Source organism: Corylus avellana, chromosome 1 (assembly GCF_965113065.1).
Source record: "Corylus avellana chromosome 1, dhCorAvel1.hap1.2, whole genome shotgun sequence".
Classification (NCBI taxonomy): domain Eukaryota; kingdom Viridiplantae; phylum Streptophyta; class Magnoliopsida; order Fagales; family Betulaceae; genus Corylus; species Corylus avellana.
This window is the reverse complement of record NC_142490.1, coordinates 4,986,744-5,011,092: the sequence shown is the minus strand read 5'-3', so window position 1 is coordinate 5,011,092 and position 24,349 is coordinate 4,986,744. Positions and strand designations below refer to the sequence as shown.

Genomic DNA, 24,349 nt, shown 5'->3' with positions numbered 1-24,349 from the left:
ATCATATCATGATGTCACGGGTGATACTTGTGGTAAAGTATGCTAAGTCAAATGACTAAAATATTAAAACGTTACCAAAACTAAGAAAATTAAAATTTTAAATTTTAAAAACTTCGAAAAAAAAAATTACAGATACCAAAATTGGGGATGGACATCCATTTTAGCCAAGAAGGTGGCTCGACCACCAATTTTTTTTTTGGGTAGTACGACCACCTAAGACCAGCTAGCTTGATTGCTAAATGCTAACACGTGGACGGCTTAGATTTCGCCTCAGCCGACTCAAGCCTCGATGTGAGCTTAAGATTTATTTGTGCACACTCCTGTTTGTTTTTCGTTAAACCCTCAACTGTCTCTGAAAAATCTCATTGTCTTGTACTTCCTATAATGGAGATGGAGCGCGTGACCGAGTTTCCTCATACGCTCATGGATAGGCGACCCCCGAAGAGGGCGCATATGGGCTGGGACGTTTTTCCTTAGCTCCCAAAGGTATAATCTTTCCCCTCCCACCCTATAGATATCTCAGATTCATTCATATAGTCAAAATTTACTCTTTTGGCTTAGTTTGGTTGAGTTTTCTTGTTTCTGGAAGCCAATGTCAATGTGCCGAAACTTTAAAATTGTTTCAAATTCTTTGGTTTTTTCTTTTTTCTAGATTTTAGGATCATAGTTTGTGACTTTGCGTATAAATGTGGTTTATTCAGACGAAAATTGATTACCTCAACCTAAGTATCTGGATCTGATAACGCTATGCATATCTGTTTGTAATTTGTGACATTTTTTCGTGACTTATTGTAATGGGTGTGCAGAATCCTCTTGATTGTGACTTTTTTCATTGGGTTGATCCCGAAATGTGCAAATATGGATTAAATTTAAGAGTAATGAATCGGCTGAAGGAGAAAGAAGAGGGAATGAAAGGTTGAAGAAATAATGGATAAAGAACTGAAAAAATGCAAGATGAACATGGAGAGTCAATCTGCTTAATTTCGGCTGCAGTTAGAGCCCCTACCAAAACAGGGAGAAGATGTACCAAACAAGTGAGAAGCTGAATCAATCTGCCTTAGTTTTTGTTGTTTTATTAGCTATTTTTTGTTATGAATTTTTGTTAGTACAAGATATTTATGAGCTAAAGTTGCCAATTTTGTGTTTCCATACAATGAATGCAAAAGGTGAATGGATTCCCATTTTTATGTTTCCATTTAATGAGTGCATTATGTTACTGGGGCTGTACAATCCAATCTGGTACACAGGCTTCTGGTGCTTTTGGTATTGCTTCTCCACATTTGCTTGTAGAATCAATGGAAACAGTCAAATTTGATTCAGTCAAGAAGTCAGTATCCCTTCTCTTATATGTTTAGAAATACATTAGTTTGGCTAAACTTTCCATGGAAGATACTTTTCTGTTTAGACATACATTAGTTTGTCATCCATTGTTATTTCTAAGCTGATTATTTAAAAAAACTTGCTCCACCCTTGTGCACCATAGGACAAAATTCCGAAAGATCACAAGTAATTATCTGGTATACAGAAAAGTCTATGAATCAAGGGTTAAAATATTTTAAGAAATCTATGAATCACAAAAGTGCTTGAATAAAGTTGTATCAAATCACAAAAGTGAACCACTTTTAAACCTTGATAATGGGCATAAAAATAATTAGATGGGTTTGGAAGATGGTCCTTGAACTTTAGAAGATATTATCATTTTTAAAAACTTTTTTTTAACAAAGTAGTAAATCACAAGAATCAAATTTATATTTAGCTTAATTTTTTTTCCCACTCCTTGTCATGTTCTACTTTATTTCACTTTTCTTGGTGTTTCTCCCCTTCAGACTTACTTGTCACCGAGTAATGGCTAAAAAAACACAGAATCCGGAGTCGGAAATTTCGCCGAACGAATTATTAGCTCCATACGACATAGAACTTACAGGTTATGGTACTTTGCATGTCTGCCACGTGCCAGACATATGAATTTATACTTGTCAAATTGCCACCAGTTTCCCGTTATGCATTGAGCACACGAAGTGGCACCTGGAACCGCTGTGAAAACCAAGGCAACCCTTGCCCAATTCAAAAAACTGAAAGAAAACCATCTATAACTACAACCCCACATCAATCTGTTTTTTCTTCCTTCTCCAGTCCCTTCTCATCTTCGTCAGCAAAGCTCTCTTTCTATCTTTTTCACTGATATGACCATGGCCTCTCTCAAACTTGGCTTCTTCCTCTTTTTGCTCGTCCACGGCTTTGTTTTGCTTTCTCACCCAGTGCAATGTGATGGTATTCTATCTCTCTCTCTCTCTCTCTACCGCTCTTTTTGTTTGTAGTTTTTGTCGTACGTGTGAGAATGATATTAATTGAGTTGGTTGTGATAATCTCTCCTTTTCTTTTCTTTGTCTTGCTTTACACCAGAATATCATGGGGTTAAGTTAAACATGTAATTATTGCAATTGAAGCTTTTTCTTTTTTTCAATTATCTTGATTTTTGTTAGAGGAGAAATGCATGGTTGATGAGTATCTCTAGTCTAACTGCTTGCATTAATTACAATCTCCCTTTTTGGCAATTTTCAATTTACCGCCCTAAAATTTGGATGAATATTCCTTATTGGCCCAATTTCTTATTTCAACTTGAATATTCTATTAATTGATTTTCTTTACGTGGAATAAGAACAGAACAGAAGAACTTGATCCCATTTGTCCCCATGATGGAATTAAAAAAGGCAGCGTCTAAAAAATTTCTTACAAATTAGTTTGTAGGAAATCTCTGTCGGTTAAGAATTTTCTACAATCCAATTTGTAAAAAAAAAAATTGTCTGATCCTTCTATATCACGGCTCATATCTAACAAAACTATTTGCTGTTTTGACACATGAACCATGATGTCTTAAGTTCCTCCAAAATGGCCTTTGAATAGGGGGAACAAAAAAAGTTTCCTCCAAAAGAATTTAATTTTTCATTTTTAAGGTTCAGACCAACAATGCCCTCAAACGGATTCCCCTTATCCTTTCAACATGCATTTTGAAAATTTTGGTTTGTTTAATTTGGTCGAGTTATATGTGATAGAATTATAACCTTTGTGGCATTACTTATAATCAATGGCTGCTTATATATGCTGAGGTATTCCTGTATCATTTTATCTGCACAGAGGAGGAAGACAATCTTCTTCTGGGCATCAACAGTTTCCGGCACTCGGCGAATCTTCTGGCCCTGTCAAAGAATGGCAAGGCAGACTGCCTCGCGGACGAAATCGCCGACGAATTAGAGGATGAGCCTTGCTCGAGCACCACCAACGGCGCCAGCATTGTTCCAAGCACCACCACCATAATTCCCGACCTCCCGAAGCACTTAAAGAAGTGCAAAATCAACGTCAACAGCACGGCAGAAGGGATCATACTGCCTGTTTGCGTGCCCAAGTTGATTCCAACTCTCGTGCTTACAAACTACACACGCTCCCCATATGCAAAGTATCTGAATAGTTCGAAGTATACCGGAGTTGGGGTGGGTTCTGAGGATGATTGGATGGTGGTGGTTTTGAGCACAGACACTGTGGGTGGAAGTTTTGCTGGTGCTGTCTCTTTGGTTTCGAATGTCGGTTTGGGTCACTGCCTAGTGTCTTTGTGGTTGTTTTTCGTTTTGGTGGGCTAAATTGCTCGTTAACTTGTCTCCCTCACATGCCTTGCATGGTATATGTTTATGTAGTTTCTGGTTGTGTAAATTTGTTAAACATCTGATGATCGTAATGGGGTACTATTTTTCTTATGAGACGTTCACCCAGTTGTTCATGAGTCATTATAATGGTAAAGACGTAAACTAAATTTCGGGCTTGGTCAAGATCTTGTCGTATCAATGGATGACACTTGGCTAAGGAAAAACAACCATTTCAAGTACATTCTCTTGATATCTTGAGATATTCGCACTCTCCTCTTCCAATTTTTTCTCTATTAAAATTCTTAAGAGACTTAAGCATAGGGCCAGGGCCAACTTCAACCCTTAGGAGGCCGGGCTCCAATTTAATAAGACCTCTGATTATAAAATAAAGTCCTTATTACCGTTTATATTCTTTAATTAAGGCCTCTAGTCATGGTAAATAAATAATTTAAAAAAATTCTTAATTTAATAATGTTCTTAATTAATAATTTTAAAACAAAAAAAAAATTAAAGATTTAATTGCAGTCAATATATATGCTTTAATTAAGGACCCTTACTTAGTTAAAAAATTAAAATTAAAATAAATTTAAATTTAAATTTAAAAATTTAAAAATAAAATAAAAACCTTTTTGGCCTTGTGAAGAGCATTGTCATTGAGTAACCAAAATTTTGGGCAAATTTTACATTCTAAAAAACGAAAAAAACGATTTGTAAATAAAAATATAATATTTAATGTAAAAATAAATATTACTTAATTAAGATTTAGATATAAAAAATTAAAAAAAAAATACATCACCTAAACTTTTCGTTTTAGGCCAGCCGGCCCTGCTTAAGCATGTAAAGTATTCTTAAGACACTCTGGACAAGTCTTGGAGGGTATCATGCAATCAAGAAACAAAGATGGCATGGCACCTTGTGCACCTTGATATGCAAGGCAGCCCACGTACAGGCAACCCACGAAAAGCATAGATTCAAAGTTCAAATGTCTCCAATAAAAAGACCCTATCTAACATCATCTTTTCTTCATTCTTCTTATCTGTATTTTCATATATCACGATCACCCATCTTAGAGCTCTCTCTTTGACACTGAAACCATGGCCTTCTCTAAACTTCCTCTCTTCCTCTTTTTTATTGTTCTTCATGGGATCCTGTTTCTCTCTCATCCAATGCATTGCAATGGTACTCTCTCTCTCTCTCTCCCTCTCTCTCTGATTTTCTTTATGGGTTTTGCTTTCTTTGTGCATGCATGAGAATGTGATATGTTGAGTTCAGTGTTTCTTTGATCAGTTGAAGCATGATTTTCAGTTTTATTGGTAGGAGACAAAATTTTGTAACAGACACGTGCTTATTAATTCCAATTGATGAAGCTTTTGTTATTCATGTTTTGATTTTTGAACCCATTTGAATCAAAGATTATAGATTTTGATTGAGTTATCAAACCAATATTTTGAGAACCCATTTGATTATTGAATGATATTTCTGTCAGGCTTTACAGAAGCATTTGGTCCCCTATTGGCTTTTTTTCTCTTTATCTTTTTTCTGTTCTCCCTCGCTTTTGTTTAGCATCCTCTTTGAAGATTAATTAAAAAGATAATTGACTGATGACAGACTAGGACTTCTTTTTCTGTTTCTGTGTTTCCTCAACTTGTTGCCTCATCAAAGTATATTCACATTAGCTTAGATTTTTTTTTTTTTTATAAACTTTACTTTAAACCCTTTAATTACCACGCATTTTAAAAAGACCGTCCAAAATTCAAAAACTCTCAATTTACACTTTTCAACTTTCAATTTCAATCAATTTACCCTATCCGTTAGTTTTAGCCGTTAACCTCTAACGGAAATGCCTAAAAATACCAAATTACCCTTCGAAAAATGAAATTAAGGGTAACTTTGAAATTTTATAAAAAAGTCAAGGGTATAAATGTCATTTTATCACTTTTAACGTTTAAAATCTGATAGATATGATAAATTGATTGAAATTAAAAATTTAAAAGTGTAAATTGAGAGTTTTTAAATTTTTGAGAGTCTTTTGCAGTAATTTAGGGGTCTAAACTTTTTTTGCTTCCTATTTTAACTATACACTTTTTCAAAGCACATGTACAGACGAAGAAGACAAACTGTTGCAAGACATCAACGGCTACAGGCATTCACTAAAACTCCCAAACTTCACTGAAAACGGCAAAGCAGCTTGCCTAGCAGACAAAATTGCAGACGACTTGAAGGATAAACCTTGCGACAAGAAGGCCCATGGCTACAGCTCTTTTGCGGGCTCCGAGCCCAAGTTCGCCAACTTCGAAAAGCAGCTCGACAAGTGCGACATCAATTTCAACACCACAGAAGACGGGGCTATTTTGGTCGCCTGTGGCCCAAAAATAGACTCGCCTGAGGTGCTTCATAACTATACCAAAACTGAATACGCAAAATATATTAACGATTCCAACTACACCGGCGCTGGCGTCGGCTCTAAGCACGGCTGGGTTGTGGTTATTCTGAGCACTGACACGTCGGATGGAACCTTTTCCGGTGCGGTTTCTTTGGTTCCAAACATCATCAGTATGGCTAACTTCATGGTTGCTTTGTTATTCGGCGTGCTGCTTCTTTCGGTGAGCTGATCAAGTGCTCCCGGTGTCCTGTCATATGTATATGCATATATAAATGTATCTTGTTTTTTAGAGCAATGTTAAGGACTATTTTTTCATTCTCTCAAAGTTAGCGTGATCATTAAAATCTTCGTTGAATTTTGAGTTGATTCAATGATGATTTTAAAAATCACGTCAATTTGAGTGGATAAAAAAAAGATAAAAAGATTGTCGATCTCTAACATTACTTTGTTTCGTGTGTTGATATCCTTGTTTTGGGTTTTTTTTTTTTGGGCATGAGTTTTTAAATGTTGTCTTTGGTTGTGGAAAGTTGTGAACTTTGTAATGATTGTTCTCTCTTGGGTATTCTTTTTAAGAGATTATGATTGAAATTGTGTATATTTCTTATGGCAAGATCCAAAAGCTGATAATTTGTGATTTATTTAAACAATAAATCACAAATATATATATATATATATATATATATATATATATATATATATAAAAGTCGACACTCCTGCCATAAAAAGTTTTTCATTACTGATCGAATAGCCTTAGGCCCAAGAAACCCAACTGGCCGAATAATTGGACCCAAGCCACATATTCTATTGGGCCAAACGAATTAACCAATGAACCGGGGTACACGTCGCATAGTATAATTGGTCTGCTACTTCACCCCCATAACATTTCATGACATATGACAACAATTGCAAGCTAGAGGCAAGAAATTCAGAACTACTACCTCGCAAGATCGTATCTTACCAACAATTAAAAGTTTTAAGTGGCAAAATGTTATAGGTCTCATTCGTAGTTGCTGTAGCTCCACCCACTGATAAGCTTATACCCTCTTGCCACCTAAAACTTTTATTGGTAAAAAATAATCTTTTTATTGCATCATAGCATATCTCTTGATAAAAATGTACCTCAATATATAAACCAAATTTCACACTTGGTCAAGATCTTGTCCTATCAATGGACGACACTTGGTTAAGGAAAAACAACCATTCCACGTACATACTCTTGATATCTTGAGATATTCCCACTCTCCTCCAATTTTTTTCTCTATTAAAATTCTTAGTAACTTAAGCATATAAAGTATTTCTAAGGTACCCTCGACAAGTCTTCGAGGGCATCGTGGAATCAACTGCATTATTAGACAAGAAACAAAGATGGCACCTTATGCACCTTGATATGCAAGGCAACCCACGAAAAAAGCATAGATTCAAAGTTCAAATATGTGAAAGAAGAGCCCCTAGCTAGCTAAGATCATCTTTTCTTTATTATTATCTGTACGTAATTTTCATATATCGCTCATCACAGAGCTCTCTCTTTGACACTGAAACCATGGCCTTCACTAAACTTGGTCTCTTCCTCTTTTTTATTGTTCTTCATAGCATGATGTTTCTCTCTTATGCAATGCATTGCGATGGTACTCTCTCTCTCTCTCTCTCTCTCTGGGTGATTTTTCTTTCTGGATTTTGCTTTCTTTGTGCATGTGAATGTGCTATGTTGATTTCAGTTAGGATTTTCATACTTTAAGCTCCAAAGAAATATAAGAACTTTGAGCGGATGTTTGAGTGTTACCATCCTCTCTTGTCTCGAGCCGAGAGGAAATGAACTGGATAGCATAGAACTGGGGTCTCCTAATGATTGTCATTATCATTGTCAATTCCTTTACTTGAATCATGATTTTTTCAGTTTTATTGGTTGGAGACAATTCTTTTTTTGTTGGACTAAAAGTGATTCTGCTGTCTTTTTTCTGTTTCTGTGTTTGCTCAACTTGTTGCCTCATCAAAGTACAATCACAATCAGGTTAGCATTCCTCTTCTCTAAGCTCATTTTGCTCATATTTTAACGCTCCAACTCCACGCATTTTGAAATTATTTTCCGAAGTTAAAAAGAGTCTCAATTAAGGGTATCAAACTTTCAATTTGATTTTCCGTTAAATTTGTTAAAATTCTATTGACACAGAAGAGGAAGAGAAACTGTTGCAAAACATGAACGGCTACAGGCAAGCACTAAGCCTTGCACTCTTTGGTGAAAACAGCAAAGCAGCTTGCCTAGCGGATGAAATTGCAGACGAGTTGAAGGACAAACCTTGCGACAAGAATGCCCATGGCTACAGCTCTTTTCCGGGCACCAAGCCCAAGTTCGACGACTTCGAAAACCTCCTCGACAAGTGCGACATAAATGTCAACACCACAGAATACGGGGCTATTTTGGTCTCCTGTGGCCCAAGAATTGACTCGCCTCTGGTGCTTGACACCTATACCAAATCTGAATACGCTAAGTATATTAACAATTCCAACTACACCACCGCTGCCGTCGGTTCTAAGGATGACTGGGTAGTGGTTATTCTGAGCAGTAACTCGTCGGACGGAACCTTTTCCGGTGCGGTTTCTTTGGTTCCGAACATCATCAGTATGGCTAACTCCATAGTTGCTTTGTTCTTCTGCTTGCTTCTTCTTTCAATTCTGTGATATGAAAATAAAATATCTTCTTTTTAATCTCTCAAAATTTATGTGACGATTGAATTTTAGATTAATTCAATAAAAAATTTAAAAGTCACGTCAATTTGATATATAATTGATGGATAGAAAGAAAATAAAAAGATGGTCGATCCATAGCATTGCTCTGCTTTGTGTGTTGCTCTCCTAGTTTTGGGTTTTTTTTTTTTCTTGGGCATGAGTTTCTTAATGTTGTCTTTGGTGGTGGAAAGTTGTGAACTTTACAGTGGTTCTTCTTTCTTTTTGAAGAGATTATGATTGAAATTGTGTATACTTCTTATGGCAAGATCAGAGTTAATCTAATTAATTATCTAAGTTATGTTTTAATGTTTTTTTACATGGCTGTTAATGATCTTTGATTGGTCTGGCCCATTCAAGCTCTTCAGCCTATTTAATGGTGGCATAAGAATATTATTAGCAGTATCACTAAATCTATTTTTAATTATTTTGGTGAGCTAATTTGGTGAAAATGCTCTAAATACCTCTCTAACGGCCTCATTATTTTTGTGAAAAAAAAAATTAGTGAGTGAACGGTGTTCACTATTAATAGTGAACAATAGTGAGCACTATTCACTCACTAAATGAATAAAAAATCATTAAAACCGATTTCCTCTTCCTTTTTCACTCACCAAGAGAAAGATAAAAAAAACATATATTGGATGAAAAATAAACCTTGGTTGAGGTTAATGATAATTGGAGAGAAAATTATATTATTTATAGTGAAAACATGTGTCATTTTTTGAAAAATATGATGGTTAGGAAAAAAAAAAAAAAAAAAAACAAAACAAAACAAATTTTAAAAACATGTACATGACTATTAGGAAAAAGACAAAAATTTAAAGCTATGATCAATAATAAGATAAGACAAATATTAAAAAATATGACCGTGAGGTAAGAAAAAAAAAATTATAAAATATGACTGTTAGAAAAATATAAAGTTTTAAAAATATGACCATTAAAAAAAATACAAACATTAGAAAAGGAATAAAGAAATATTTAAAAAATAATATTTCAATAAAATAATTAAAATGGTGAGGTTTTTGTGAGTACTTTTTTTTTTTAAAAAAAAAAGTAAATAATTAAAATAAAGAAATGTAATTTTTAACTATTTAATAAGTAAAATTTAGAAAAGTTACTAATAATGCTAATATTTGAGTTTAAGATTCCCTAAAACTAAGAGTGAAATATACACTATCTTCCTACAAAAGCAGTTCGAATATTAGATATTTTATTTATTTATTTATTCGAATAATTTTTTAGGCCTAATTCGGATGGATTCCCCACTATGGTTATTTTTTTTTTTTTTTGATATGTCCACATAAGAGAGAGAAGAGGTATTTGAATTCATAACCTCCGCTTCATTAAACATGATTGCAACTGATTGAACTACCTCTTGAAGACCCATGATAGCTATTGATGTTGAAGATGATGCTGCTATTGAAACATTTTACCCGCCTAATTCTTAAGTAAATATAAAACCTTTTTTTATAATAAAAGACATAATTGGATTTGAGGTAATATATTAACGGAATTTGGAAGAAAGTTGATAACCATAAATTATTATTATTATTATAGTATAGGAATTAGGAAAGATATCAGAACAATATTTAATATAACCAATTTTGCATTTTTTTTTTCTTTCTAATTTTTAAAAACAAAAAGTGTTGGCTGTGTTGGGTGCCGTCCACGTCAGACTGAGTGGCATTCTAACATGCACCATGTGCGCACCGTTTGGCACCAATCCCCAAAACCGAGGGAAAGAGAAACAGAGAGGGAGAGGAGCCCTGAGCTATGGCGGAGGACGACGAAGACGAGAGCTTCGGGGACTTCCATTTCGCATCGTTCCCAAATCCCATCGTCCATTCGGTTCCCACCCAATTCAGCGTCCGGAATTCCTCCTCCTCCTCCTCCAATTCATGGGGCGAGTTCATAGACACCCCCAAATCCGACCTCTCCGGTGGTGCCGTCCATTCGGTTCCAGCCAACAACAACACCTCTAAACCCGATTATAGTGGGCCGGTCCGGGTCGATCCGGAGAAGGTCCAGTGGGCGAAGCCGCGGGGAGCTCTGCCCTTGTCTATATTTGGGGAATTGGAAGAGGAAGGGAAAGAAGAGGAGGGATCTGGTGCGGGCGAATCTAGAGTTGGTGATGGCGGAACCGTTTTCTCTGACAACAAAATAGGCAATTCTGAGAGAAAAGGATCGGGTTTGAATGTTAATGATTTGATTGCAAATTTGTATGGCCAGAATCAGCAAATCAACGCCCCCAACGGGTCGAATGTGAATTCAAATGGATCTGAGTTTAACAACACTATGAATGGTTTTGGTTCGGATTTGCTCGAAGGGAATGTGAGTTCTGATGATTTTGATGATGATGGGTGGGAATTCAAGGCTGCAGAACCCGAATCTCGGATCGCAAATGGGCATTCTAAGGTAAAGGTATAACCTTTTTTCTATAAATTTTAGTTTCTTTGTTTGGTAACTGACAAAAAAAAAATGAAAATAGTTGAAGTCAATAATTAATTTCAAGTTGTTTTTGGTTTTGTAAGTGATTGAGTTCACCATTTGGGAATTGAAATTTCGATTATTTATTTATTTATTTTTGTATACTGAACATTTGGAAAGGCCATTAGGAAAGCTTTGGATAGATCAACACTGACTAAGCTTTGGATAGCACAAGGGTTTGTCAAGTTATCGGATGGAAACTGATGCTTGGAAGATGTTGGTAATGAGTATTTTATGGATTTACTTTGGAGATCATTCTTTCAAGAAGCTGAAATGGATGAGTTTGGTAACATAATTCAATGCAAAATACATGGCATCATGCATGATCTTACCATTTCAGTGGCAGGATCGTTATCACCACATTATATTATAAGGAGAGAAACATTAATGAGAAAACTTGTCATGTATCAGCTGGTAACGATATAGATATTTTATCAATTCTAACTTCATTGTGTAGAGCAAGTTGGATACAAACATTTCTTTGCCTCGGTGTCCAAGGCTTTGGGGCTCAGATTGATTGTGATGCAATTTTTTATAGTTTGAATAATGTTACCAAACTCATCCATTTCAGCTTCTTGAAAGAATGATCTCCAAAGTAAATCCATTAAATACTCATTACCAACATCTTCCAAGCATCGACTTTGATCCAATAACTTGACAAACCCTTGTACCATCCAAAGCCTAATCAGTGTTGATCCATCAATTTGGTGCTTTAGTTTTGATTTTTGATTTTATGAGGCACAATTGAGTAGAGGTTGTTTTCTTAGCTCCCAAAGAGTTTACAATTTGTTGCGTGTGTGTGTGTAGTGCCAACAATTAAAAAGAGCATTATGGAAGCTATGGTTTTTATTTTAAATTGTTTTTCTGTTTTTATCAGGAAGAAGGGATTTTTGAATCATCAGGACTGAAAGTAGAAGCAACTGCACAGATAGACCAAGAAATCCAGGCGGGTATTGTTTACTTTTTGTGTATTTGAATGTTGATGCTTGGTAGTGTTTGTGTCACACACTTGAATTTTCCTTGGGAGTTTAGAACCAATTAGCTTTCTTCAAGCAACTTAATTTGGCAGTAAACTTTTTCTTGAACTTGAAATAGGATGGCATTTGTGTAGTTAATTGTGCCGCTAAATGTATAGATACATGCGTGCTTGTGCGGGGATTTCATTGGTCTAAATCTGAGGTTTTCTGATTGAAGGTTGAAGGGAAAAGATGGGAAAATACTGAGGGGGCCATGCCTACATTTGGGTTTGGCAATGGTGTGCATGGTCCTGGCGATTTGTTTTTGGTGTCAAATGGGACTTCTCACAGAAGTGGTGAATGGGGTTTTCGGTTTGATTTCAACTCGAGTCCTATGACTAAGCAAGATGGTTTTATCTTGGATTCATTTTCCAAAAGCAAGGACAATGATATTGCAAATGGGATGAACTCTTCTTCAGCTGATAAAAAAGTTGATTCTGTGGAAGATTTTTGGGAATTCAAGGATGCATGTCCAGAAACTGGATCACAGCCTAAGTTGGTGAGTCAGTTTGATTTGGTTTCTTTTTGTTACTTGAGATTTCGACGAATTTGCATTGTCAGACTTTAAATTTGGCTGTAGGAGGAACCAAAGGTTGCTGATACATCTCTCGCTGGTGTAGAAGCAAAAATATTTGATGGTGATGGTGTTAGTGTATCTGTTGATTTATTTGCTGGATCAGATGGGGTCTCTCAAAATTCTAGGAAATGGGACTCTGGATTTAATTTCAACCCGAGTTTTATGAAAGATATCGTCTTGGATTCATACTCTAAAGGCAAACAGAGTGATTTGATATCATCTCTTTCTGATGAGAAAGTTGGTGCCAACGAGAACTTTTGGGAATTTAAGGATGCATTTTCAGAATCTGGATCTAAACATAAATCAGTGAGTCACTTTGATTGGAATTCTATATTTTGTATACAATGTTGAAACTCTGGAAGAATGTGCTCAAACGCATTTGTTGTTGTAGGAAGAGCCAAAGGTTGCTGATAGTTCTCCTGCTTGTGTAGAAGCACTTACTTATGATGTCAATTGTGCAAGCAATCCTAAAGAGTCATTCGTAGCATCAAATGGGGTTTCTCCCAAATCTCTGGAATTGGAATTTGGATTTAATTTCAATCCAACTTCTGTGACTAAAGATGATATTATCTCTGAGTCTTACTCTAAAAGCAAGCAGAATGGTTTGAATTCCTCGACAGTTGATGAGAACGATGAATCTGGTGAGAACTTTGAGGAATTCAGGGATGCATTTTCAGAAACCGGATCAAAGCATGAGGTGCAGTTTAATTATGATTTTATTCTTTAATTCATTTTTTATTTTAAGATATGTAAAGAACGTGGATACTAAAAACTTTTGTTTGGTTGTAGGAAGAGTTCAAGGTTGCTGATTATTCTCCTGCTGGTGCAGAAGCACCTGCTTTTAGTGTTGAAATCCAGGTAGTGATTCAGTTGATATTCTTATTCCATTTATTAAAATTTATATATTAGGTTTCCTGCAATTCAAAATGCTCTGCTTAGAGACTATTGTTGAATCATTCTTCTCACTTTGCTTCCTCTTTTCTTTCGTTTTTTCTTTTCCAGTGGATTTTTTTGGGGGTGGGGGGTTGATCTTTTTTCTCTTTCCTGACATCTGATTCTTGTTTCCAATATTATTTAGGTCTGTCTTTTGAAATTTTAGTGTTTAATTGACAAAGTAAAGTTTGGAAATGTTTTATGCTCTCATTAGCACATTCTTTTTTCTTGTTGTTCTGTTACCATCTTCCATTCTTATTTTTCCAGAGGAATGAGTTCAGGTCTGAGAATCATAGAGAACCCTTGCCCATGGCCATTTTCAGTGATAGAAACCTGGATTCTGACGATCCCTTTATCCTTAAAGATGCTTCTACTGTTACACCCGCCTCCAACCCAAGAGATAGCATCAAAAGTCCCGGTTCTAATATATCTATCAATGATCTCATATCAAGTCTGTACAGTCAAGCTGAGCAGAATGCTTCTGTTAATCATATACCAAAAGCAAGTGACCACGGGATGCATTCCACCACAACAATGTTGGAATCTGATTTAGTCAACACTGATGATGATTTTGATGAAGATTCCTGGGATTTTAAGGCTGCCATTTCAGGTACCAGAGCTGAAGACGGAAGTTCTGATATTGATCTTGTAGATTCAGAGAAAAAACTTTCGACCACATTAGAGCTAAATGATTGTGTCGATTTCTATTGCAAATTAAAGGATGAATTGTGCTCAGTTGTACTGTATCATCTTGATAATTTGAAGGTTGGTAAACTTGTTAAAATTCTTTCCTTTTTTTTTTTTTTTTTTTTTGAAATGTTAAATTTGCTTATCTTATTGAATTTTATGAAAATACAATTTGTCAGAAAGCTCAAAGTACTGCTACTCTTTCTGGTGAAGAGGCAGAAGCAAAATCTCTTGATGAGGAAATAAAGGTTGGTGACTGTACTTGGTCATATATATTTTATGCCTTTCCTTATTATTATTTGCACAATTTGTCTGGTTTTATGCTTTGAGTATGCAATGCGGAAAAGCTTGAGAAACTTGTATATAAGCATTTTAAGTGACGTTTGGCTGTTTATCTTGAATGCATAAGAAATTAATTCGATAAGATCATGGCTTCTGGAGGTTGGATCCTCTATCCTTAATGAATTTATATTAGCAGTTCTGGAGTTTATATTGTTTTCATCTTCTTAGCTTTCAGTTTGATAAATCTCTCTCTCTCCCTTCATCAATAATACATGTCTATTGAATATTTTCTTCTTATTTTGAATTCAGCCCTCTTTGGTGAGTTTTTTTTTTTTTTTTGGGGGTGGGGGGGGTGGGGGTGGGGGAATGGTCTTAACTTTGTTATATTAATTGTTGCTTTCTATTGTAGGAATTCTATAATGAACTCTACAAAGATAATTTGATCGCTAAAGAAGTGCAGTCAGAGAATCTATCACCAAGAGATATTTGCTTCAGCAGTTTTCTAGAAGTTCTGCAGGAACCAAAGTTCCAAGCTATTGAGTCAGAATATCAGTTATCAAGAAGATTGTCATTGGTATGCATCTTATTCTTATTACAGCTAAAAGTCACCTGTTACTTATTCTTATCAAAACATGCATTTAGATATTTACAATGGGTTAACATAAATAATGTCGGATACTTGTGAGTGCGATTTGTTATTAATATGGTCACTGTATGTTGAATTTTTAAACTCTAAAATTGAAACAGTGCTTGATCTGCTGGCGGTAATTTGAACATATGATCACCATTATAAGCTGCTTGGCTTCTTTTCTGAGCCAAGTATAAGATGTGCTTATGCAGTAGTTTATGTGCTGATATTGAGTAGGTGTTCAGAACTGTTTATTTGCTGAATTTAGGAAATGTTCTTACCTTGTTTGCTGCATTCTTCCCCTCCCCTCTAATTTTTTTGCTTAATTTGAGTGATAAAGTGAGCCAGTGTTAGTTCGCATTCTTGTGCTTTCTAATTGTTTAAGTATCTCTTTCTTATGTTTTTTAGTGGAGTTCGATATCCAATATGACCGTAAGGAAATGTGTGATGAACTTAAATTTTAAGATTTTTAAACATTTGGATAAATACAGTTCCAAGTGAGGTACTAAGCTTGATTCTTACCAACAATAATTGGAACCAACAAACTATATTTGAACTCTCTCTCAACACAATTTCTAGGTGAAGCAATAATATGTTTGTCAAAAACTCAGAAAAGAACTTTTTTTTCGCATTCTATGATGAATTGTTTATAATATTGTGCTCATTAGTCACTTTAGCTTGTCACCTATCCATGTATATTTTGTTTTTTTAGGCAGAAAAGGAAGTGAGGTCAGCTATTGAAGTCCTAAAAGATGTGGCATCAACACTAACGATTCTAAAATTGGGATCAATGGAGGAGCAACAATATTATGTTTCGACATGGTCTAATATAGTCTCTATTTGTATCGAAGAGCTGAAACACGGAGCCTTAATTTGGAAGCAGTCAATACAAAAGAACATACAAAGTCAAATTTTCTCTGAACCTCAAGGTACCGTTTGTATAAGGCACCATCATGATGATGGCAGATTTATTTGACATTATCGTGTCCTTACATAAAAAGAAATAAAGTTACATTGCCTTCTCATTAATTTTTATGCTTTTTGTTTTTGGTGAAAATTCAGGGAAGCGGTATATCCTTGCCCTTGGAGAAATTTACAGAGTAGTTGAAGTTCTTGGAGCCTCAACCAAGCTTTACAAGCCATGGATACTTTTATCTTCTGGTGATGCCAGTCTCTTGGTTGGTCTTCTAAGTGAGTGTTATAGTATATGGTCAAGTTCAGGACTTGAAGATGCTCTCAAGAGTATTTCTGATCACATTGATTTTGAGTATGATGGAACTATAAAGGCACTGCTGGAATCTATCAACTATATTCATAATATTGATGCACTTGCTCTTCAAAACCATGTTTTCTCTGGACAACCTATGTGTCGTTTATCGGCCTTAACTGCAGGAACAGTGCCAGGTATGTAGATATTGAATTGATAGCTCTCAGGGGTTAATTAAGCTATTCCAGGCCAATTAACTAACCATTTTTCCTATGGATTTTGGAATTATTACCCCCTCACTGTTTATCATTCTTGGGTTGTCCGTGATAAGTTTGAATCAAAATAATTCTTTTATATATATTGATGCAAGATTCTTACTTTGGTGAATCTAAAAACAGTACTTTCAAGTTTTGACATTTTCTAAGCTTCTCTAGAATTGACTGAATCAGGCTTGAAGCTAGTGGTTTGGAATGGGGAGCACTACTTTCTTACTCTTGCAAACTTGTGGGCAAATCTTATAAGTTGTGATTCTCCTAAGTTGCCACGAATTCACGGTAGCTTATGACGAGGGATTGTACCAAAAGAGGTTCGGTAGCTTTACAGGAGCCCTTCAGATGTGATCAGAGTCTGAATTGTTTCGTCTTGGGATTAAGGCTTTTGGAGTGCTAACTGCAGTTGCTCGACCATAACGATCGCATGAGGCAAGAAAAAAACGCAGTTTGATTTTCAAGATCCCGGGGAAGACGTCGGTGCTCGGTTTTGATGGGGAAAAGTATACAATTCAATCTTTCTTTTTCTTTTTCTTGATTGATTACCATTCTTTTTGGTGGAAGCTATAGGCTAATAATTGAATGTAGAAGTATTGTGTTATTGTGTTTTTAAGTCTGTATGTTCAGGAAATGGGTGATAAAAAACACCCATATACCTAGAAATAGAGCTATGAAACATTGAGGATAATAAATATTTCTTCCTCCTCCTCCTTCTTCCCATTTCCTTTCCATTATGTACCGTGAGTTTGCAGTCACTAAGAAGGATTAATGAAAATGTTCTTGTTTTTGTGCAACATAAGTAGAATTTTTTAGTTTTTTAAAACTGAAACTTTAATTAAAATAAAAAACAAAAAAATTCAATTTTTATAAAAGAAATCAATTTTTTTTTAAAATTTTTTTCTAATAAAAATGATTTTTTTTATTTTATTAAATTTGGCTGCCCATTGAATTTTTTTTTTTTTTTTTAATTTTTAGTTTTGGAAAAAATTCACTTTACCTCCCTGAAGTTTCAGGAGTTTTTTAATTTGAACTCCAAAGTTTAAAAATTGGCAATGTACTTCCTAATATTTCAAAAAATTTCAATTTAAACCTTTCGTTACTAATTTTCATCAAAATGGACGGAAATCTAAAAAATTATGTAATTACCCTCAGACTTTTTTTAAAAAAAATTTCCTTTTAATTTAACGGAAATTTGTAACGGAATGTTTAAATTGAAATTTTTTGAAACATTAAGGAGGTACATTGTCAATTTTTAAACTTTATGGTTCAAATTAAAAAACTCTTAAAATTTTAGGGGGTAAAATGGATTTTTTCCTTTAGTTATAGTATTTTTTGTTTTTATTTTACTAAGAGTAGTTTTATTATTGGAAAAATATTGATATTGTTTTGGTAATTTGGGAGAGACATTGAGGAGGGTATGTAAATTTTTCTCCATTACTTTTAATTCGTATATTACCCGGACATTAAAAGGTAACCAGCAATTCATGCCCCGGCGGGGTGGACAAAACCTGCCCAAACCCGTTAAAACCGCTCCACCCGCCCTGTAAACACCGGGTTTTAGTTTTGGGTTGGATTTTTTACTATCCGTGCGGTGCGGGGCGGGGCGGGTTGCGGTTAGAATTTTTTTAATTACACGGGTACCTGCCCCGCCCCATAATGCATAACACAAAAATGAAAACCCGAACCCTCTTCAGTCGCTCGTCTGCCCCTCTTTCTCTCTCTCTCTCTCTCACAGTTTTCATTTATTTATTCTCCAAAGTCCAACCTAAAGCTGTGCCGCACCCCCTCCAGTCCACGGCCACGGCTCCAGCCTGCAATCCCGGAGCACCGGTCAGCCACCTTTGTCATAAGTTTCATGGACTCGGGATGTAAAAAAGAACCTCGTTGTTTTTTACTGCAGGATGTATAAAAAAACAAAGGAAAGTAAACCCCCGTATGCCTAACCCAATCAAAAAAAAAAAAAAAAGAAAAACCTATCGAAAAACCCGAGACCCAAGATTTTTGTTCACTGCACCCGAGACATTTTTTTTACACCCACAATTTGCGGGTCGGGTATCTGAAATGGCGGATACCGGCCCGATCCGACCCGTGCCCACCCTTAAGGGTAGCCTTGTCCGGTTGTCCCAAACAGCGTTTAACGAGTGGATTCGTAGCTAGGGTTTAAAGAGAACCTGCTTTGCTTTGCTTTGCTTTACTCTCCATTTCCTTGCTGCAGACACACGCTGAGAGAGAATGTTGGACATCAACTTGTTCAGAGTAGAGAAGGGCGGCAATCCCGATCTCATCCGGGAATCTCAACGGCGTCGTTTCGCCAACGTCGAAATCGTCGACGAGGTCATCAAGCTCGACAAAGAATGGCGCCAACGTAATCTCTCTCTCTCTCTCTGAATTTGTAAGTTTGTTAATGGTTTTACTCATTCATTTGTGTTGATGCTCAGTTCAATTCGAGCTCGAGAATCTTCGCAAAGACTTCAACAAGATCAACAAGCAAATCGCTCAGCTTCGAATTGTGAGTCTTCATATTTTTTCTTTATCATTTCTTTACCATCATCATTTTCCTGGATTAGGGGGGGGGAGGGGTTTAGAAGGCAAAAAATTCAAGGGAAAACATTCGCGTTTGTGATAACGTTATAGCCTCAAAGGAAATTAAAAAGTTACTTAGGCGCGCTTTTTTGGTTGAAACGTTTGAAAATTTGTTTGATTTGCTATCAGATAATGTTGGAAAATTGCATAATGTAACTAATGTTATGCCAGGATCTGATGTTATTCCATGAAAGAGAAAAAGAAAGAAACGAAGATAGTTAGGAGAGTTTAGTACCCATTTGTAACTGTAATGGAGCCTCGAAATATTCATCGCAGAGAAATTTTCTGGTACAATTTGGTTCGTTTTTCTCATGAAGCACGAACAGTGTGGGAACCGACACATGTTGGTTCCAATGTACATTGGAAGCCATGCCCTTTCTGGTATGGAAAGATTTCCTGTATAAACAAAACAGGGTCTTGAGGTGTATTTTTGTAGACTGTGGAGTATAGAAGTGAAAATGCTGAAGGTTCTAATTACTCATTAGATTTTATTTTAAGCTTTTAGATGTTCTAGAAAAGAAACAAGAAAGAAATTGTGTAAGGATGTGTGGTGTAATGGACTTCGGGTTGGAGTCTCTAGTTTCAATTTTTTTTTTTTTTTGCTTGCTTTGTGTATAAGAAATGGAAGAAGTCCACATGTGTACATAGGTACAGGCTGGTGGTGTGCGTGCAAATGAGCAGATGTATATCGCAACGTAGAAAACATTATTCTTTTGTAGAGGAGTGATGAGCTCCATATTTCAGAAATTGTATCAGATATCAGATTAATTCTGTGTGCCAAAAGCCAGTTGGCTTAATCTTTTTAGTATTCCCGTAATTTGTATATTTGGGTTCTGTTGGATTTTTTAAAAATTTATTCTTGGGCTTATTTGGTATGAAACTGAATTGCATAATTTGTTTTGCAAAAAAGGCTGGTGAAGACACCTCTGCGATGATTAAGAATACAGAGGATAATAAGAAGTCGGCAGCAGAGAAAGAAGCCGAAGTTCGGGAACTTTTGAAACAATTGAATTCAAAATTGGAAGTAATTGGAAATTTTGTTCATGATTCAGTTCCAGTCAGTAACGATGAGGTATATGACTTAGCCATATCATTTCATTGTGCTAATGCTTGTCGGGAATTATGAATTTATGAATGTGTTATAGGCAAACAATGCGGTCGTCAGATCATGGGGTGAGAAACGGTTGGAGCCAAAACTAAAGAATCATGTTGAGCTTGTTGAGCTCCTCGGTATTGCAGATTTGAAGAAAGGTATTAAATTGTTGTCATTCAGATTTAAGGCCACAAATTTTGCACCTGGGCTTGAAAGCATTATGGTTTACTATAGGAAATATTGTGGTGCACCTAATGTTTATAAGTTGATTGATGCATGACACTGGTTTGGCATTGATTATTGTGTATGTGTTGAAGGTTTTTTTTTTTTAATGCCAGCTTACAATTAGTGTATCTGTATCTTAGATCCTTGGAGTTGCTCCAAGTCTACCCTGATTGATCTGATCAAACTATTTTTTTTCTTGTATGGGTGCTACAATTGTTTTTGATGAACCATATTTGATATTTGCACTTTATTCATCAAAAACATGATTTGCTAAAATTGTTCATTCTTCTTCATTTCAACCTGAATTAGAGGTTTACTCTTAGTGTAATGGGTAAGTTTTTCCTCTTCTATAAGAATAGGGCCCTAGAGTGTGCAATAATTTACCCTGCTTGCTCAATTGTGCTCGAATCCATCTCATGGGGTCAACTTCTTGAGTTTGTGTAATTTAAATTCACTCAGTGGGCAAAAGATAAAGGCATTACTTGTCCATTCTAAGGTATACATATACATTCTCATTTACATGTTCTTTTGTCCCCTCACTTTTACTGCCTAGATGTATTATTCCTAAGTAGTGCGATTGCTAGGCTCATAGCCTTAAACCTCTCTCATCAGATTTAAACTCGTGTGACAGCTCAATCTGTGATGGAATTGGTTTTGATTGCTAATCCCAGTATGCTTGAAATATGTAGGTACTGATGTAGCTGGAGGTAGAGGTTTCTACTTGAAAGGAGATGGTGTGCGTCTTAACCAAGCTCTGATTAACTTTGGTCTTGATTTTTTGGAGAAAAGAGGATATACAGCACTGCAGACTCCATTCTTCATGAGAAAAGATATCATGGCAAAGTGTGCTCAATTAGCACAATTTGACGAAGAACTTTACAAGGTAACATTTGCATATTTCTGCAAATATCTTTAGTACTATGCACCCAAAAGATTTAATTGATATATGCACATGTTTATTTTGTATTTTAAGATTTTGATGTTTTTGGTAGTATTTGGATGCAATAGTATCTTTGACTTTTTACTTGCTGACTTTCTATGCACTTTGTTGTCATGGCTGGCTAATTCTATCTCTTCGTATCATTTTTTTCTTTGACTTCATTTATTTCTTCATTTTTAGGATTTCTCTTTTCTTTGTTTTTATTTGAACTTGGGGAGTTACATCTTGTATACTTCTTGTGTACTTGTTACACCCTCTTGGCTCCTTTTTGGTATAAGTAATTATCGGAAAAAGAAAAGAAAGAGAGAGGGTGGGAGGATCTTACACCAGATAAAGAGGAATACTTCATCCGTACTCTTTTACAATTTATCTTCCAGTACATGAGCTTACTGATGTTTTTGGCATGTAATAGGTGACAGGTGAGGGAGATGACAAATATCTGATTGCTACAGCTGAACAGCCACTCTGTGCATATCATTTGGATGATTGGATCCATCCTTCTGAGCTGCCCTTAAGGTTGTGATATCTTCTTGAAGCTTGTTCCCCTGTCTAAGAAAAATATGGTTGATGCCTTTTGTTCATGAATATTCAATATTTTCCAGATATGCTGGATACTCATCTTGCTTCCGTAAAGAGGCTGGTTCTCATGGTCGAGATACTCTGGGGATATTCAGAGTTCATCAGTTTGAGAAGGTGGAACAGTTTTGCATTACTGGCCCAGATAATGGTGAATCTTGGGCCATGCATGAGGAAATGATCAAGAACTCGGAGGATTTCTACCAGATGGTATCATCCTTCATGAATACTAAAATGTGTTTAATTTCTGTTCATTGGGAAATTCTTGATTAGAATATTGATGACTTGGTTAGTTCTGTACATGCCACATGACCTGGGTGATCCAGGGATGAGTTTTGATGCCCCATTTTCCTATGTTTTCTAAGTACGAGATACAAATATATTTGTGTTTGTATGTATAAAAGTCAAGACATGCTTAATTACTTATATATTTGTGCAAGTAAGGACTTGTGTGTATAAGTGAAACAGGTTGATTCTTTTCTCTCCCGACTTCTTGTGGGAGAACCATGGGGTTCTATATATGAATTCCCCCTTAGTGACATGATGATCTTTCTCAATTCAATAGTGCCTTGTATTTTACTTGTTGCATCTGATATTGTTTTTGATAATGCAGCTAAACATCCCCTATCAAATTGTTGCCATCGTTTCTGGTGCTCTGAATGATGCAGCTGCAAAGAAGTATGATTTGGAAGCATGGTTTCCTGCATCTCAGACTTACAGAGAGCTGGTGTCCTGTTCAAACTGTACAGACTACCAGTCCAGAAGATTGGAAATTCGATGTGGACAGAAAAAGGTATATCCTGTGAACTCTCTTATTAAGTCTTAGCCAAGCCATAGGGTTATCATTTAGTCCTGATTGCTGACCAGGATGCCTCTATCAAAAGCAATATTGAGTATATTAATGAAATAAAGTTGATGGAAGCTTACCATTTAGTAGAAAGCTTTTCTTATTGAATAATAGAAACTTTGGTAAACTTCAATGCTATAATATAATCTGGAACTCACCAGTAATTTACATTCATCATTCATCATGTGTAGGCGAAATTTCCTCCTTATGTCTATCTGCTTATCATAAAAAGAAATTAATTTTGGCTGTTAAATTGCTTTGAACTTTTTGGGTTGATCCAGAATGAGGATTGTCCAAAGAATGAGAAAAGATATTTCTATCGGGCCAAGTATGCTTAAAACAATGTCAAATATAAGAAAAATCAGGATACTTTTGCTGGTACAAAAGGGATTATCGTGCCTTGTTGATAAATCTTACTAGGAAGCCGAATCCCAATCTTAGAAATCAAACTTTTCTTGTGAGGCCGATAAAATATGGATGGCGTGTAAGAGAACTATATTGGCAATTGAATCTAGATTGACCTTTTTCCTCTATGAGATCATAATTTTAGCTTCCCCTCCAATCAACTCCTCATGATTATGGCGTTTTCCAATGTATGATTGTTTTTCCCCTTTTTATTTTGTGCTGTTGCAGAGCAATGAGCAAGCAAAGAAATATGTGCACCTATTGAACTCTACTCTCACAGCAACAGAGAGAACCATGTGTTGCATTCTTGAGAACTACCAGAAAGAGGATGGTGTGGAGGTACCAGCAGCTTTACGAGAATTTATGGGTGGAAAGTCCTTCCTACCTTTCAAGAACAAACCGGCCCCCGAAGCCAAAGGGAAGAAACCGAAGGCCTAGTTTGTTATTTTACTTGGCTTTGATTGAGAATTACTAGGAAAGTAACTAAAACTTTGATGTTATTATCCGCCCGACCCCATTTCCCCCCCCCAAAAAAAAAAAAAAAAAGCAAAACTGAATGTGCAAAAACAACACGAAATTATATTGTTTTGATGCATTGTTCAGGAAATGGAAAACCTAACTTTGTGATTAATGTCTTAAAGTTGATTTTGCAAGGAGAATATTTATTACCTAAATTTATTGGATATTTAACAATTTTGTTACTCATTTATCCGTGCTTGTGTTTCACATGCCATTTTCGCCATTGCTTGCATCTTGAGGTCCTTGGTGGGGTACCTGGCCCCACTGTTATTTATATATCTAATAATGAAATCAATGATTGATGGTCTGCAAAAGATGAAGCATATCAACAGA

General features: G+C 35.8%; 4 protein-coding genes and 1 pseudogene across 6 annotated transcripts; all 5 read left to right on the top strand.

Annotated features, from left to right (window-relative positions):
• Nucleotides 1-1,876: 1,876 nt before the first annotated feature.
• LOC132168489 (Glycoprotein membrane precursor GPI-anchored) lies at nucleotides 1,877-3,760 on the top strand. Its single transcript, XM_088512325.1, has 2 exons — nucleotides 1,877-2,271; nucleotides 3,136-3,760. The coding sequence occupies exons 1-2, from the start codon at nucleotides 2,184-2,186 to the stop codon at nucleotides 3,633-3,635; spliced, it is 588 nt and encodes a 195-aa protein (XP_088368451.1). The 5' UTR covers nucleotides 1,877-2,183; the 3' UTR covers nucleotides 3,636-3,760.
• A 927-nt stretch (nucleotides 3,761-4,687) lies between these two features.
• On the top strand, nucleotides 4,688-6,351 carry LOC132172579 (putative GPI-anchored protein At3g06035). Its single transcript, XM_059584097.2, has 2 exons — nucleotides 4,688-4,817; nucleotides 5,742-6,351. Exons 1-2 carry the CDS (start codon nucleotides 4,733-4,735, stop codon nucleotides 6,248-6,250), a joined length of 594 nt encoding a protein of 197 aa, XP_059440080.2. The 5' UTR covers nucleotides 4,688-4,732; the 3' UTR covers nucleotides 6,251-6,351.
• A 1,210-nt stretch (nucleotides 6,352-7,561) lies between these two features.
• Nucleotides 7,562-8,697, top strand: LOC132168617 (putative GPI-anchored protein At3g06035 pseudogene; annotated as a pseudogene). Its single transcript, XR_015912115.1, has 3 exons — nucleotides 7,562-7,646; nucleotides 8,015-8,029; nucleotides 8,189-8,697. The product of XR_015912115.1 is annotated as a putative GPI-anchored protein At3g06035 pseudogene (transcript).
• Nucleotides 8,698-10,459: 1,762 nt separating this feature from the next.
• On the top strand, nucleotides 10,460-17,548 carry LOC132170825 (uncharacterized). Of its 2 annotated transcripts, none has more exons than XM_059581943.2 (12): nucleotides 10,460-11,157; nucleotides 12,107-12,175; nucleotides 12,424-12,744; nucleotides 12,826-13,128; nucleotides 13,214-13,519; nucleotides 13,612-13,680; nucleotides 14,023-14,520; nucleotides 14,622-14,690; nucleotides 15,134-15,298; nucleotides 16,065-16,281; nucleotides 16,415-16,756; nucleotides 17,009-17,548. In XM_059581943.2, the coding sequence occupies exons 1-12, from the start codon at nucleotides 10,516-10,518 to the stop codon at nucleotides 17,122-17,124; spliced, it is 3,117 nt and encodes a 1,038-aa protein (XP_059437926.2). In that variant the 5' UTR covers nucleotides 10,460-10,515; the 3' UTR covers nucleotides 17,125-17,548. The 2 variants fall into 2 exon arrangements, with proteins under 2 accessions (XP_059437926.2, XP_059437925.2); XM_059581942.2 differs by having other exon boundaries at nucleotides 10,460-11,163.
• Nucleotides 17,549-18,970: 1,422 nt separating this feature from the next.
• LOC132171526 (seryl-tRNA synthetase / serine-tRNA ligase) lies at nucleotides 18,971-24,021 on the top strand. The gene is made up of 9 exons (XM_059582860.2): nucleotides 18,971-19,193; nucleotides 19,267-19,337; nucleotides 20,322-20,483; nucleotides 20,557-20,662; nucleotides 21,419-21,612; nucleotides 22,082-22,185; nucleotides 22,272-22,455; nucleotides 22,859-23,038; nucleotides 23,726-24,021. The coding sequence occupies exons 1-9, from the start codon at nucleotides 19,061-19,063 to the stop codon at nucleotides 23,933-23,935; spliced, it is 1,344 nt and encodes a 447-aa protein (XP_059438843.1). The 5' UTR covers nucleotides 18,971-19,060; the 3' UTR covers nucleotides 23,936-24,021.
• Nucleotides 24,022-24,349: the final 328 nt, after the last annotated feature.

What these genes read in the sequence shown, in the direction of transcription:
- LOC132172579 (XM_059584097.2), top strand. Translation starts at nt 4,733, where the DNA reads ATGGCCTTCTCTAAACTTCCTCTCTTCCTCTTTTTTATTGTTCTTCAT. An exon ending in TCATCCAATGCATTGCAATG is followed by an intron (nt 4,818 to 5,741) that starts GTACTCTCTCTC and finishes GCACATGTACAG; the next exon opens with ACGAAGAAGACAAACTGTTG.
- LOC132168489 (XM_088512325.1), top strand. Translation starts at nt 2,184, where the DNA reads ATGACCATGGCCTCTCTCAAACTTGGCTTCTTCCTCTTTTTGCTCGTC. An exon ending in TCACCCAGTGCAATGTGATG is followed by an intron (nt 2,272 to 3,135) that starts GTATTCTATCTC and finishes TTATCTGCACAG; the next exon opens with AGGAGGAAGACAATCTTCTT.
- LOC132170825 (XM_059581942.2), top strand. Translation starts at nt 10,516, where the DNA reads ATGGCGGAGGACGACGAAGACGAGAGCTTCGGGGACTTCCATTTCGCA. An exon ending in CTGGATCTAAACATAAATCA is followed by an intron (nt 13,129 to 13,213) that starts GTGAGTCACTTT and finishes TTGTTGTTGTAG; the next exon opens with GAAGAGCCAAAGGTTGCTGA. An exon ending in AAACCGGATCAAAGCATGAG is followed by an intron (nt 13,520 to 13,611) that starts GTGCAGTTTAAT and finishes GTTTGGTTGTAG; the next exon opens with GAAGAGTTCAAGGTTGCTGA.
- LOC132171526 (XM_059582860.2), top strand. Translation starts at nt 19,061, where the DNA reads ATGTTGGACATCAACTTGTTCAGAGTAGAGAAGGGCGGCAATCCCGAT. An exon ending in TTCCAGTCAGTAACGATGAG is followed by an intron (nt 20,484 to 20,556) that starts GTATATGACTTA and finishes AATGTGTTATAG; the next exon opens with GCAAACAATGCGGTCGTCAG. An exon ending in CGGAGGATTTCTACCAGATG is followed by an intron (nt 22,456 to 22,858) that starts GTATCATCCTTC and finishes TTGATAATGCAG; the next exon opens with CTAAACATCCCCTATCAAAT.